A 15,498-nucleotide genomic window follows, 5' to 3' on the forward strand; every position below is an offset into this window, starting at 1 on the left:
ATTTTTCATAAAATTCATGCACATATTAAAAATATTATAGATTACATTCAACACATCCAATCCTCGTTCAAGGTTTTAGGGCTCAAGGAAAGGCCTTCATGGAAGAAAATTGAAATTGGGTCATGAATGCACCATAAAAAAGATTTTCTAATAATAATAATAATAATAATAAATGCCCTTTTATGATGAATACATTTTCATGATGATATATGGTGAAGTCAAACAGCCACGGGATCTCATAACCTGTCCACTGCCACATATACGCGAAAGAACATAAGAAAAAAGCAAATGTTATACACTTTTTTGTTTATTCCTTGTTCTCTCTTTTGTTGTTGGTGACAAAAGCATTAACCAAAACCAAACCTTACTTTCCTTTAAAAAAAAAAAAAAAAAAAAAAAAAAAAAAAAAAAAAAAAAAAAAAAAAAAAAAAACGACAGGGCTCTATACGATCCTAGTCCACAAACGACAGGATCCCAACGTGGAAGTTAGGCATAGTGGCCCTCGGATTTCATTTTACTTGTGTAATTGTCGTTGTGTTTACTGTCGCCACCCAGGACGGTTCAGCCCGTCAGAGGGGGCCTCACGGCTTATCCATTTTATTTAGATAACAGAGAGGATTGGGTCGCTTGAGAGAGGAGCTTGTGGACTGGGCTTGTTTTTTATGAGTGGGCTTCGGGGAAATGCTTCTTTTCCACTTTTGGTTAATAAAAAACTTTGACCAATTGTGGCCATCAAAATGTTAATTTAGACTCCATTTAAAACTTGAACTAATTTTAAAATTTATTTAATATCTAAATACTCAATTTTTAAATTATTAAATATCACTCAACTTAAATCTCTTTACATGTGAGACTCACAATCTTTTTCAATTTACCATCTCTTTATACACGGGTTCCATAACTTTTTTCAACTTTCCATAAATACATATAAACTTATCTTACCATCCAAACATATCAAAACTCATCTTAGATGATCCTCACAAAACTCACTCCGCCATCTTAACTCACTGTTATTCATAAAGAACTTAACTTATCTCAACTAAATTTAAAATCTAAACAGGATCTTATAGTTATATAATTAGGTCACGTGAGAAGTATGATCTATATATCAATTTTAACTGACAGGGTTAATAATATGGCTTTTGGTAGTACGAGTAATGGCTTTGAATTAAACTACCAAAATCTCAACTTCTTCATTTTGATTTGCAAGTGCATGGAATCGTATTCAATACATTATGTCCACAAATTCCAACATACATGGTGTGAAGTGAAGCAACTGAATTTTCAGATATTTTAAATAAAAATCATATTAAAAGATTCGAAATCAAATATTACTTCTACATTTCTAACCTTCAAAGATCAAAAATTTGTGATCAATTATTTTCAACGAAAATGATAATTTTTTTTAAATGAATATATTCTCGTCGTAAATAACTACTTGTCACAAATACTCATTTTTATTATCATTAAGGAGAAGATCAGATCAAGGCATTAATGATCAAGCATTTCATGCCCAGTCTTGGTTTTCCTTAAATTCCCAAAGCAGACAAAATTGTCCTGCATTGTTAACTAACTTCATCTTATATATTCACATTAAGATTAAATTGTCAAAATTCATTTCTCCACCTCCAATTTATTTTATCGGAGTATCTATATATGATTATACGTCAATTGTAATATATGTATATATATATATATATATATATATATATATATATGGATTTCCTGCCTCTTCCTTTAATTTTCTTTTGTTTTTTTTTTTTATTGGGTGTGCGGGGAAGTTGGCAATGGCATTCTTTATCAGAGTATAGGCATGCATCAATTAAGTCAATATGTACGGACTTTCCACATTATTAGGGGTGGGCTCCGACTCCGACGGAGTCAGAGTTGTCATTTCTGACCTCCGACTCCGACAAAAGTCAGAGCCGAATTTCCCCTCCGACTCCGACTCCAAACGTAGTCGGAGTCCGATTCCGATCGGAGGTCGGAGCTCCGAACTCCGATCGGAACTCCGAACGAAGGTCGGAGCCCCAACCTCCGATCGGAACTCCGATCGGAGTTCGGAGGGAGTTCCGAACGGAGGTCGGAGCTCCCACTCCGAACAAAATTTTCGAACTCAATTTTCGGAAATTTTGTTCTTTTTTTTATTATTATTTAAATTTTATTGTTCAATTTCGTTTCAGATAGTGAGCAATATATATATTTTTTTTAAAAGTGAAACGATCTACAAATATTTGGTTTATTCAAGAGTTTTCAATAATTTAAATATTCGTTCTGATTTTGTTACTGAATTTTGATTATATCTTTAATTTGTTTTATGTCCGCCTGAAATTTAGCATTAAAAGTGCTCATGACTCATGAGTTGAAAATTACATAAATTTAAAATTTTATAAAAAAGAATGATGGTACGAATTTCTATAATTCGATTAATTTCAGTTGGATAATAAATTCCAAACGTTTGAGAGATGATGGATAAGTACTAATAGAAATTATAGAATAAATAGTACTTATCTCACGTCTTTGCTCGGGATATAACTACATAAATATAACTATATAAATAGTTTAAAAAGTAAATAACATGTATGATGTAGCCATAAGTTATAACAGTCTAATTTATAACGTAATAACAATATGACTATAATTTGAAATATAACTACAATTCGATTAAACACGGATTTTACTCAAATACTTTTTGTTCCATTGGTCATGCCTGAAATGAAGATAGAAAGTAACAATCAATAGATGAAAAAAAATTGATAATAAAAAATTGAATACGGTAAAAGAATAATTTGATTCTTACCAAGAAAGGAGGTTCTCTCAACTCCATCCCAACTCTCAAGTAGCGTCCGTTCCAGACTCTCAATCATCGGTAATTATGTTAGGGTTCACAATTAGATCTATAAAATCATAAAAATTAGAAGTTAGAAACATTAAAAATAATTAAATCATCATTTAAAAGCATATAAACTTACCCGATTCAAGCCTATAGCTCTCGGCATCAACGCCAACGGTATCTAGTCCAATAAGCGTTTCACTTATCCAATTCTGTGTGCAAACGAGGGCCTCCACGGTTGACGGTGACAATGAACTCCGATAAGCATCCAACACGCGACCTCCAGTGCTAAATGCTGACTCTGAGGCAACCGTAGTGACAAGAATGGCTAGCACATCTCGGGCCACACGGAAAAGGACTGGATACTTGGTGGAATTAACTTTCCACCAAGTTAATAACTGAAATACATCACTAGGTGCCTCGACAGCTTCCATAAAATTTCGTTCAACCTCAGATATACAATGCATAATATTCCTTGTTGACATGAGTTGATGATACTGCTGTATAATACGATTGCCTCTAACCCCTACAGATGGGTCAGTATCACCTGAGGAAACTGTCAATCCTGTCGGCCTCGAATGTGAGGAGCTACCAACTGTGGATGAAGGCTGAGCACTAGTACTGTAGTGATGATATAAGTCATCAACATCACTTTTTAGCAATTTAATAAACTCTGCAGCCTTCACTGCCCCAAGGACGGAATTTATCCAAAATTCTAGAACGGCCAACTTAACTCGGGGTTCAAGGATCACAGCCACAAATAACAATCTATTTATCTTCTCAATATTTTCCCAATATTTATCATATTTGATCTTCATCCTCGTAGCCATAGCAGATAACAATCCAGCAGAGTCAGTACAACTATTTTCCAACTGGAAGTGAAGCTCCGAGAGCTCGTTGAAAAATGAGTTCGCAGTCGTATATTTGGATCCAGATAGCCGCATGGTTATCTCATAAAAAGTTCTTAAAAATTCAACAAAATAACTCACACTGGTCCAATCATGTGCGTCCGGCGCACCGAGCCCCTGTCCTGCTGGCTCCAACAAAGCATACCTCAGGCCCCCATCCTCGACCTCCATCCGCTCGAATGCTTTTTGGTACTTCTGTGCCACATCCAACATCATGTATGTAGAATTCCATCTAGTCGGAACGTCCAAGCACAGCATACTAGAACATTCAATCTTCAGATCTTCTGCTATTGCCTTAAACTTGGCAAGCCTTTGAGGGGAACCCCTCACATATCGTACAATGTTGCGGACTCGGGTTATGGAATCATGAACCTCTTTTAATCCCTCAACAACTATGAGGTTAATGATATGAGCACAACATCGAACGTGAATAAACTCGTGGGCCCGAATGACATCATCTCTCACCGTCGTGTTCCGCTTAAACCAATCAATTGTTATTTCATTCGCACTGGCATTGTCAACTGTAATACACAGTACTTTTCGAATTCCCCAGTCCTTTAAACAATCATCCATCTTCGCCCCAATGGATGCACCTTTATGATCCACAATTTCTTTAAAACCAATATTTTTTTTATACAAAATCTACTCACTGTCAATGTAGTGTGCTGTGATACACATGTAGCAGACGTTCTGTATGGAAGTCCATGTATCAGTCGTAAAAGACACTCTCTGGCCAGTGGTAATAAACATCTTTCTCATCTCCTCCTTGTCCTTCGCATGCCTCTTCATACAATCTCGCATCACTGTATACTGTGATGGAATGGGAAATCGTGGCTCAACAAAATTTAGAAACTTTCGAAAACCTCTTTTCTCGACTGTGGTAAATGGCATCTCATCAGTAATTATCATCTCTGCAAGCATGTCCCTCAACATCTTCTCACTGTATTGAGGGATGACCAATTTCTTAGTCTGTGTACCATCAGTGGCTGTAGAAGTTTGGTAACTGAGGTTGGTCTGATCAGTGGCTTGCAATCCCTTCGCTATCTTATATCGTTGACAACCATTTAGATGTGCTATTAACACACTGGTACCTTGCTTCTTCGAATGGCATCCATAAAGTGATCTACAGTAATGTCATCTTGCTACTGGGTTCGCAATTTCACCAGGAATTTTGGTGAAATGCTCCCATGTCCACGACCTCTTTTTAGAAGGTCGTGGTGGTTGATCTTGCTCAATGGGCATCTCCTCCTCTTCGTTGAACATATCCTCATCCTCTATATCAACTGGGAGTGGGAGTCGACTACTCGTACAAGATGTAGCTGCTCTAGATGTAGCTGCTCTAGATGTAGCTGCCCTAGATGTGGCTCTAGGGGTGGAAGTACCCACCGGTGTAGGAGTTGTAGCATTGGCATCCGCCACATCACTTTGTGGACGATCATCTTCACTATGTCTAGGATCCATATCACAATCAATGAAGCTGAACAAATTAAATTAGAAGCAAAAAATTAGTTTAAAAATAAACTAGGCTATTGTATTATACAATAGGACATGTATTATTGTATCATAATATATTATTGTATCGATGTATTATTACATCGAGGTTCGGTTGACTTGCGCTCGACTCAGTGGAACCCATCCAGAGAGGTTCGCTCGAGCAGAACCCATCCAGAGAGGTTCGCTCGACGTGCGCTCGACGTGGCGCTCGAGCAAAATCTATCCAGAGAGGTTCGCTCGACTTGCGCTCAACGTGGCGCTCAAGCCAATGTTCAATACAACGTGCGCTCGACTTGCACTCGACACCTCGCTCGAGCGCAAGTCTGCAATACAATGTAAAATTCAGGGTTTTGAGCACCGGGTGTCGAGCGCAAGTCTGCAATACAATGTAAAATTCAGGGTTTTGAGCACCGTGTTGGGACTATATTAAATATTCAATACAACCAATTCACAAGAATCACAACTGCTGGCTCCAATTCATAAGAGACGTGCTTGAATTAAATTTAGGGCTCATAAATTTAGGGCTCACCGTAGGTGGAAGCTGAATAGAGGAGCAACGAGGAACGGCGGCACGGAGGAGCAACGACTAACGGCGGCACACTGGCACTGGGACAGAAGACGCGAGAGAGAAGGGATGGTTCAGTCACTGGGACGGGAGACGCGAGAGAGAAGGGAGAAGGAAGAAGAAGAAGAACTGGAGAAGGAAGAAGAAGGGGGGAACGTATGAGGAGAAGGCTTCCTTAGGAAGACATATGAAACGACGCCATTCCATATTAAGTGGAACGGTGTCGTTCAATAATTTTTTTTTAAACCCAGCTGTAAAACGATGTCGTTTTACAGCTAGGTTTAAAAAAAAATTCGGAGTCGGAGTCAGAGCTACATGGAGCTCCGACTCCGACTCCGACTCCGAATCACTATTCGGAGTAGTTCCGAATTCCGACAACTCCGACTCCGTCAGAGTCGGCGTCGGAGGGGAGGTCGGACGGAGTCGGAATTCTCAAAATTTTGCACACCTCTACACATTATGCCTAGTACCCTTACATGGGCCGTTTATAGTGGTAAAATAAAAAATTAATTTTGAGATTTAAGAACAATATTAAAAGTCTTTCATTTTAGGACCCACTAACTACTATCTCATTAATTAATTAATTGATTAAACGATTTAGTTAGTACATCAGATATTCGAATATCGAATGCATCCATGGTTGACTTTATTCGTTTGAATCCTAATCAAAAAAAATTTCCTCCATATATGTATATATTAAGTACTGCGATTGATTACAAAAAGAAAAAAGGTACTGCATGCATGGTTTGGTAATGATTAAACTTTCATTTCTGAATCATAGAGCTAGTGCCATGGCTAGCTTGGCATGCATGCATCACCAACTCAATTAACTCCTCTATCTCTGATCTCTCTGCAGGTATGGAAAATTATAATCCATTATCTGGGTCAAATTCTGTGACGCCATATATATAATGCATGATCTTCACCGGCCACCAGGTCCTGATCTAGTCTGTTTCTTATAATTTGTGATCATACCTAACACACAGTACCGGAAAGACTTTTTTGTTTCAGAAGTCTAAGTTGGTACGTACCCATTGACCTTTTGCATGCAGTACTTGCTGGAGGAGCGCTAGCTAGCTAGGGCAGGCAACCTTTGTATTTGTAAAGAATTATAACATTCTATATATATTAATATGAATGCTGAACTGTTCCTTAATCAACCAGTTTAGCTTATAATTGGCTCGTTTGGACATCTAATTTGGAATCTTATAAGGGGAAAACAACTGTGTGGGTTCTAAACTAGATGGACTAAGTACTACTGGTGCATTATCTTTTGCAACAACTTCTGCTACATCTTCCTCTTGTTGTGATCTGGTCAATTATTAGGTAAATTTGGGAAAACAAACGCTCACGTACAGTTCTAGGAGATAAGATAATCGATTGTATGAATGTTGGACAGCTCTATTCCTTCGGTTCTCGAAGTTGGGTTTGTTACCAAATAGATCAAATTAATTACTATGAGAATATTCGTTTTGGAAAATTAATTTAATTATAATCATTTTTAAGATATCATGGCAATTATGATAATAATAATAAAGGTTTGACATACATACATGAATTGTCTATGACTTGTGGAAGGGGGTAACTAGGGACCCACTTTGAGCTCAGCTACTGCATGCGTCCATTTGTAGAGTCTTTGTCTGTTTTTAGTCACACAGTCTCATTCAAAGAAATTCAGGGCTAACTAGTCCCGCCGGTGCTGTTAGCATGCATGCATCTTTGATTCTTTGTCAACAACCATATATATTGACGATTCTTCATGTACAATTAATTAATTGGCCTTCCTGCAAATTTTCTGGTTCATTTCTTAGTAAATATATACATACAATATATATATATATATATATATATAGTCAATCTTAACTAATTTTGTTAAAGTCTGAATCGAGATTGATGCCGGCCAGGGCTGAGATTGATGGCAAAAAAATCGCGAGCTCGATAGATATTAATTTACATTATTAATTCTTGAAAGAATAGGGTACGTAAGTGATTATTGAAATTTGTCGATAAGAAATATTATTCTTCGATCATCATTAAATTTTTTTTATTCTCAATCACATATGTTGATATATACGACATATATATTTTAAGAGTAGTCTATTGAGCGGAACATAGTACTCTTTCTCAATAAGAACCATCAAGATAAGAAAGACATATATAGTACTCTTTCTCAATAAGAACCATCAAGATAAGAAAGATATATAGGACTCTGATCTCTTAATTAAGTTATAATTTTCTAGCATTGTCCAAATTTAAGTGCGTAATAGATCATCAACCTGCAGGTCTTATGGACGAGAAATCTCTATGCCAGCAAGCTGGGAGTTATCACCAATCATTCCATAATAATTCTAGTAAAGTGCAGTGATGATAATCCATGCATGCTTATCCACCCTTATCAAGATCATCACCTTTATACCAGCTCTATTACAATAGTACTCTAATTTATAAATAATTAATGTTGGTCTTCCAGGATGATATAATGCAGATACCTTTTACTTTATTTATTTGATTTCTTTTTCCTCCTTTTCTTGGATATGAAAGGCATTGTCAATGCATTGATTCTAGGGTTCAAATAAGACAAGCAGAAGCATGTTTTCTTCCTCCCAAAGATATGAGTCCACTTGGTGATTAGAACATTAATTAATTAATAAGCGTATTGTGAGTGCTTTTGAATTTTGATGGTTTTCCTCTTGTTATTTCTCTGTAGCTGCGGTTCCATGCAAACCTCATTGGCCCTCATATTGGATCGAGAAAAACATCTAGGAAAATATTAAATTAGCTGGCTAGGGAGCCGAGGTCAATACAGTGGTGTGCTTCTTCTACGAAATGCCAGGCCAGTTTGGACTTGCATGCATGACTGCCTTTTCCGTTTCGATTCTTTCTTCCTGATCTAGCTAGCTTTTGTTTAAATATTGCCTCCCGCTACTGTTTAAATAATATTTAGCCCTAGCTGATCTGTTAGGAATGATATGAAAAAGAATAAAAGAAAAAGTGCAACTAATTAGATACGATACAAGGTTTACATGGTTCACCGACATATCTATATCTACGAAGTTGCAGAAGATTTTATCTCGATATAATCAAAGATACAGTGTGGCAGTACTAGTACCATGGGAGTAAATTAGGAATATCAATCGATTTTTTTTTCTAATATTAAAGTCTCGATCGGTTGAGATTTTGTTTTAGTCCCAGTTGAGTTGAATTGATTGTGCTAATTAATATGTGTAAACAAGATTAACTGTCTAATTTATATATCTGATATGACGAGTGGATGACATGAAGGCATGATTTGAAATGATACTTCAGATCTCATGTTAGCTAGGAAACTTGGAAATTCTTTGTGACGAGCGTGGACTTCTCTGCACCAGTGGAGAAAATTCTTGTCGCTTGCAGCTTGTTCAAATGGAGGAGTACTGAAATGCTTAATTATAGTATAATATAATGAGGCCTACAATTCCTGCAAAACGACATCGATTGCTTGCAAGAGGCGCCACCCCCCAAATTAAAAAGTTTCGTCTAAAGGTGTGGAACAAGTCAATGTGCGTACTAAAGTACCATGAATATCATCCCTTGCATAAAAATTGCATTCCCTGTCGGTTTATAAGTATATTTTGACATTGTCAACGCAATTGCATATCTGAAAAGAATGGACCAAGATATACTCGTGATTTGATTTTTAGTAATGAAATTTGCTAGAGATGAATTAAATTTTGTCTCTAAAAGTTATTTTTGGAGACTAAATTTATATTTCATCTCCAAAAATATCTGAATTACTAAATTCGTTTGAACGAATAAATATCCATTTGAATAAGATACTTTGTAATGAATAAAATTGCCTCTAAAAAGAAAAACTGTTCGAACGGAACAAAATAGATTTAAACATGAAACTAATATCTGTTTGAACAGTATATAATCTATTCGAATAACAATATTGGTTAGAAATTAATTTTTTTTTTTCTAGGAAAAGTTAATAATAGTTCGAACTTAAATTTCTTTGTTCGAACGGACATTTTTTCCATTAATTTGTGCATATATTTTTTCCATTAAAATAATAAATATTTTTTCATTAATTTGTTATTATTTTCAAAATATAAAAATGTGTATATATTATATATTATGATTTGTGATGAGTTAAAATATTTATAAATTCATAAATTAATTTTATGCAATTAATTTCAAAACTTTACAATGATTTCTTTTATGTTAAATTTATATAAATATAACTTTAAAGATAGTATCATTTTTTATATTATCATGAACGACAAGTAAAATGAAAAAAAAATAAATAAACAAGGTAGCAAACACGAAAAATAAGAATCATACATTAATTACATCACAAATATATAATGTTCAATACAATATAAAAAAGTAAAATAATAACTAAAACGATCAATATTTGCTAAGTAGATCAACATCATCTTGTAACATTTTAATGCGTCCTTCCAGATCCCTAAGATTCTCCATGATGGGCTTAATGAACTCCACAAACAGAGCTCGTACCTGATCCAAAGTAGACTTAGAAGCTTATCTCTCAACAACGGCAGTACTACTAGAAGCTGGATCTGTCGGCGTGGCACTAGGCTGTTTTGGTGCAGTCTTCCACAAGTGCCCCTTGCTCTTACTGAATGTGATCTTGTTAAGGAGCCCCATCTGTGGCGACCTCCGCTCAGTTACAGACACTATAACTCCTGATCGGGCAGTACTACATGCGTATTTGCTCGTTTTTCTAATTACAATTCTACAATGATCATCACCTTGATTTCCTAAGCTATCCCATCAAGTTTTATATATATATATATATATATATATATATATGTTAACAGTTAATAAAAAGGAAGAAAAGGAAACCTGCTAAACGTAGGGATTATTAACGTACCGTACGTTAATATGTATCATGATTATGATGATTGCAAAGATTTTCATAATTGAATTTTATTAAGGAAAAACCTTACAACTAGTTGGGTGCAAATCCATTTTTAACACCGGCCAATAGCATTTTGCCACATAGGACATGCAAAAAATCTCCATCTACATATACTCACATGTACTAGATTCATTTTCTTTATTTTCCATCTCTTTCCTACTACGTTGCAACTTCCCTCTCTCTCTAAAATACACTCTTCTATGTAGGTCATTGCTTATGAATTAATAATCTTATTAAATTGTTCAATTTCTTTTTGCACATGTTAAACCAGCCCAAAAGATATCCACAACAACAAAATGATAATGAAAATCTAGATCTTAGAAAAAAAAACAAAGCTGTTACTAATTATATATATATATATATATATATATATGTATATATAAAAGACAAAATAGCAAACTTAATTTTATTGCTTTCATAGAGAGCTGGGCAGCCTATAAAGGAGAGCGAGGAGAGTATATTTGAGAGAGAGTATTTTAGAGAGAGAGAGAGGGGAGAGTTTAAGAGAGGGAGGGGGAAGTTGTAGTGGGGTGGGGGAGAGAGGGAGAAGAGGGAAAGAGATGGAAAATAAGGAAGGAATCTAGCCCATGTGAATGTAGATGAATATTTGTTGCATGTCCTACGTGGCAAAATTTTATTGGCCAGTGTTAAAACTAGGTTTTCACCCGACTGGCTGGGAGTAGCTCTCTTTTATTAATTCTGAGTAATGTGCATTTCATTTTACTAAAATTATGGTAATTAAACATTGGTTGGAAATTGATCACATCCCAAACGCATATTATTGGACTATGATCTCAAAGATGATATGCACCTTGCTTCTTTTACAATTTTTTTTTCCTGCAAATTTCATGTACCTTGTTAAGAGAAGGAAGCTAAATATTGTTTCATTAACCTCATTTGTTTTTGCAGATGAAATAAGACGATATAAGATGAACTGAGATCATGAAAGTTGAAAGTTGAATAAAATATTATTAGAATATATTTTTTTAATATTATTTTTGTTTTGAGATTTAAAAAAATTGAATTGTTTATTTCACTTTTGTGAAAATTTAAAAAAATTGTAATAATTAGATTAAATGAGATGAATTGAAATAAATTGTAAAAACAAAAACAGCAGCCAATGACGCGGGCGTTAAAGGAAGGAAGCATACATTTTTCAATGACGTGGCAATTAACCAATTATATTTTTCACACATATATATATATATATATATAGAGAGAGAGAGAGAGAGAGAGAGAGAGAGAGAGGGTGGCTAGCTTGGATTGGAACATTTAAAGGATAATAATGAAAAACTGAAGGATGGACGCTTCTTCTGATCAATTACCTGCATGATTGGGTTCAAATAATTATAAACAAAGTGGACCAAAAAAAGCGGTATAATTGAATATGAAAAGAACTTTGTTAAACTTTGTCCTGTTGCATGCTGCTTAATATAGTATATATGGATGAGAGAACTAATCCAAAAAGGAAGAGAGAGAGACCAACCTTATTTGCAAGAACCCTAAAAGAGAGGTAGGTTGAATAGTGAGGAAGGAGAGAAGGTGAGGTGTAAGACTTTTTGTCCCCCTAACCATCACATGACCCACTCTTCCGACCTATAAATCTTGGTCTTCCTTCTCCATTTTTTTCTTAACAATCTCAAACAGCCTTCTCAGATATTCGCTTTAAGAGAGAGGGAGAGACAGAGACAGAGAGAGATGGGTCGAGCTCCATGCTGTGATAAGGCAAACGTGAAGAAGGGACCATGGTCTCCTGAAGAGGATGCCAAGCTCAAAGCCTATATTGAACAGTATGGAACTGGAAGCAACTGGATTGCTCTTCCTCAGAAAAGTGGTACATTCTCGCATAGTCTGAATTTCGTTTGTCTTTGGAAAGAAGCAAGTTCTAAAGAATGATCAGTTTGGCCTTTTGGTTGGTTTAAATTCATGCAGGGCTTAAGAGATGTGGAAAGAGTTGCAGACTCCGATGGTTAAATTACTTAAGGCCCAACATCAAGCATGGTGGGTTCTCTGAAGAAGAAGACAACATCATCTGCAGCCTCTATATAAGTATTGGCAGCAGGTCTCTCTCTCTCTCTCTCTCAGCTCCATAAGTTTTAACACGAAGTGCTTGTCCCTTTTCTTTGTCCATGATGCTTTGGCCATGGAATAACTCCATGTTTTGGATTCAGATCTCCTTCGATAGGTTTTTTTTTTAAGTCATTTCTTTTCCAGTTTTTTCCTCGTTTTTTGGTATGATTTAACTCTTTAATTTGTCTTCCATCTACCTCTAGGTGGTCCGTTATTGCGGCCCAACTGCCTGGAAGAACAGATAATGACATCAAGAATTACTGGAACACAAGATTGAAGAAGAAGTTGCTCGGAAGGCGCAAAGAGTCTAACATGAATCGATTTTCAACAATAGGTGCAAAAGATGCAAATGGCATAGAACATAACTCGCATTCACAAGCCTTAAGCAGCTCGGCCCTTGAAAGACTTCAACTCCATATGCAACTTCAAACCCTCCAAAAACCTTTATCTAATTTCTACAACAATCCTGCGCTGTGGCCAAAGTTGCATCCCCTGCAAGAAAAGATGATCCGAAGCCTGCAATATTCTTTAAATGAAAATCCTAGCCCTCTGTGGCAACACGACTTTCCTAGTCCTCAGCCTGGGCAAGGACAAAAGGTCGACTTCTGTGAACCAGGCGCCACTGGTGCTATAATGCCAGAGGGTTTTGCAAAAATCAGCAATACAAATGCAAATGAATTGGACAATTCTTTGCATTTTACTCCATCCTCGGATAATTCAATGGCCTTCGTCACAGGGAATAATCTAATGGACTCCAGTACTTATGATCCTAAAGCAGATGTTATAGAACAACCTAATGTACTGGGAGTAGAAGTTTCAGCCTTCCAATCTGAACTCGACGACTTTCTTAATAACAAAACTATGGTTTTCGTACCACAGGAAGATCAGGTGGCTGGATATGATTGTCTCAGAGAAATCAATAGTTCAAAGGACAGCGTGATTTGGTGGTCTAACGACTTCGACAGAAAATCCTCAACCTCAAACTCTTGGGACTCCACTTCTCTTCTGCAGACTGATCAGCCTATGTTTCAAGATTACGAACTATGTTACAATCTCTAGTTTAAAACATAGGACCGGAGTGGCGTTATGGCATTTTGTGATTAGCATAAAACGGGGAAGAAGGAGAGAATCTGATGACACGTTCTGTAAATTTTTGTGAATAATTATGTGAATGACCTAAGTGCTTGCTATTTCTACAGTTTGCCTTGATAATTAATGAACTCTTGCTATATATATATATATATATATATTCATTCTTCTGAGGCTTCAACTTATAGCTCCATTAGCTCTGCAGAGATCGATCCCAATGATCAGATAGCACTGATAATTATAATTAAGATTATCGTATAAATATCTAGTTTTGGATATATAAATATCAATATGATTTTGGAAACTTCGATTGAAGTGTCTGTAGACTAAAAATTAAAACCTCGATCGGTTGATTTGGTCGAACTAAATCCACGAATATCTGAAGAATATTGATGCTGACATATCTTTTGAAAACAAGAGATAGAGAAAGAGAGAGAATATGATGACCCGGATGGATCTCAGGACTCAGTAGTGTCCTCGGATTATCAAGTCAGAACATGACTGAGATAACGAGGATCATGATCATGATGCTTAATTCTCTCTCATGAGACGTGTCAGTTAGAATCATGTGGTTTTATAAAACTGGCAATTCCTAACCCACAGCAACTCTCATGACATTCGGGTTTTTTTATTTGTTTTATGTAGTGTTGTTGTCATTTAGGTGGGGGTAGGGGTGGGACGATGTTGAGAGGAGGAGAAGGAAAAAAAGAAAGAAATTAGAAAGAAAGAAAGAAGAGGACGTGGAGGAGTGTTCTTTATTTTACTATGAGAATTGATATGCAATGTATAAATTATCATTAAAAATCGATGGCCTAGCTTCATGGAATGAAGTGTACAGAAAATTCGGAAAAAATATTGTAAATGTTGAATGGGAAGAGAGGAAACTAGATCATTGGGTGGAGTTGATAAGTTCTAGATTTAAAACTCTTGATCATCTGGATTTGTAAAAGGTTAACCGAAAGATTGTACACTCCTAAAATTAGTTCAGATTATGTTTCCTGATAACCTTAAAAAAATAAAATAAAATGGAGGAACAAAATGGTTGCCACAGACATGAAAATTCCGAATCAAAAGTGCTACAGCAATAAAGAAATCTCACAAAATTAAACTCACAAATTGATATGATTTCATATAATATATTATATCTACTTTCTAATAAAAATAACTCTACAATCTAACATACTTTATCTAATGCAGGGGGATCCAAGTCAGATTGCATGTTGATAGCAATGAACTACCTTGAGACGGTAGATTAGTGCAAGTAGAGAAAGAAACACTGATTTTTCCTTGATTTGGGACAGTCTTGAGCACGTGTCGGTATTTTGGTCATAACTTTGACTACGAGTATCAGATTCGCACATATGACTCCAATTCGAAAAACTCTTTTTGACGTGCACGCCGTGGCCACTTAGCTATGCTTGGTGTGCATTGTTTTCGAGCCCAAAATCAGCTGTTTTTCCTTTCAAATCTCCAATTTTAGATATTTTTTGTTTTTTATGGTAATATTTCGTTTATCGGTTATGAAGTGACTTTGAATCTGATTTTGGCCAAAGTTTTGACAGATTGCTTATTTATTTACGTATTTATTTTTGGTGTGTTTATTGATATTTTTTTA

The 15,498-nt window shown here is 35.8% G+C and overlaps 1 protein-coding gene across 1 annotated transcript; it reads left to right on the forward strand.

The window, feature by feature from the left end:
• The first annotated feature begins 12,350 nt into the window (after positions 1–12,350).
• LOC121262992 (transcription factor MYB36-like) lies at positions 12,351–13,999 on the forward strand. Its single transcript, XM_041165746.1, has 3 exons — positions 12,351–12,558; positions 12,657–12,786; positions 12,998–13,999. Exons 1-3 carry the CDS (start codon positions 12,423–12,425, stop codon positions 13,851–13,853), a joined length of 1,122 nt encoding a protein of 373 aa, XP_041021680.1. The 5' UTR covers positions 12,351–12,422; the 3' UTR covers positions 13,854–13,999.
• The last annotated feature ends 1,499 nt before the right edge of the window (positions 14,000–15,498 follow it).

Source organism: Juglans microcarpa x Juglans regia, chromosome 4S (assembly GCF_004785595.1).
Source record: "Juglans microcarpa x Juglans regia isolate MS1-56 chromosome 4S, Jm3101_v1.0, whole genome shotgun sequence".
Taxonomy (NCBI): Eukaryota; Viridiplantae; Streptophyta; class Magnoliopsida; order Fagales; family Juglandaceae; genus Juglans; species Juglans microcarpa x Juglans regia.

Excerpts from the sequence above, each read along its gene's own strand:
- LOC121262992 (XM_041165746.1), top strand. The coding sequence starts at position 12,423 with ATGGGTCGAGCTCCATGCTGTGATAAGGCAAACGTGAAGAAGGGACCA. Across the intron at positions 12,559-12,656 it reads TGCTCTTCCTCAGAAAAGTG|GGCTTAAGAGATGTGGAAAG; the intron begins GTACATTCTCGC and ends AAATTCATGCAG. Across the intron at positions 12,787-12,997 it reads TATATAAGTATTGGCAGCAG|GTGGTCCGTTATTGCGGCCC; the intron begins GTCTCTCTCTCT and ends ATCTACCTCTAG.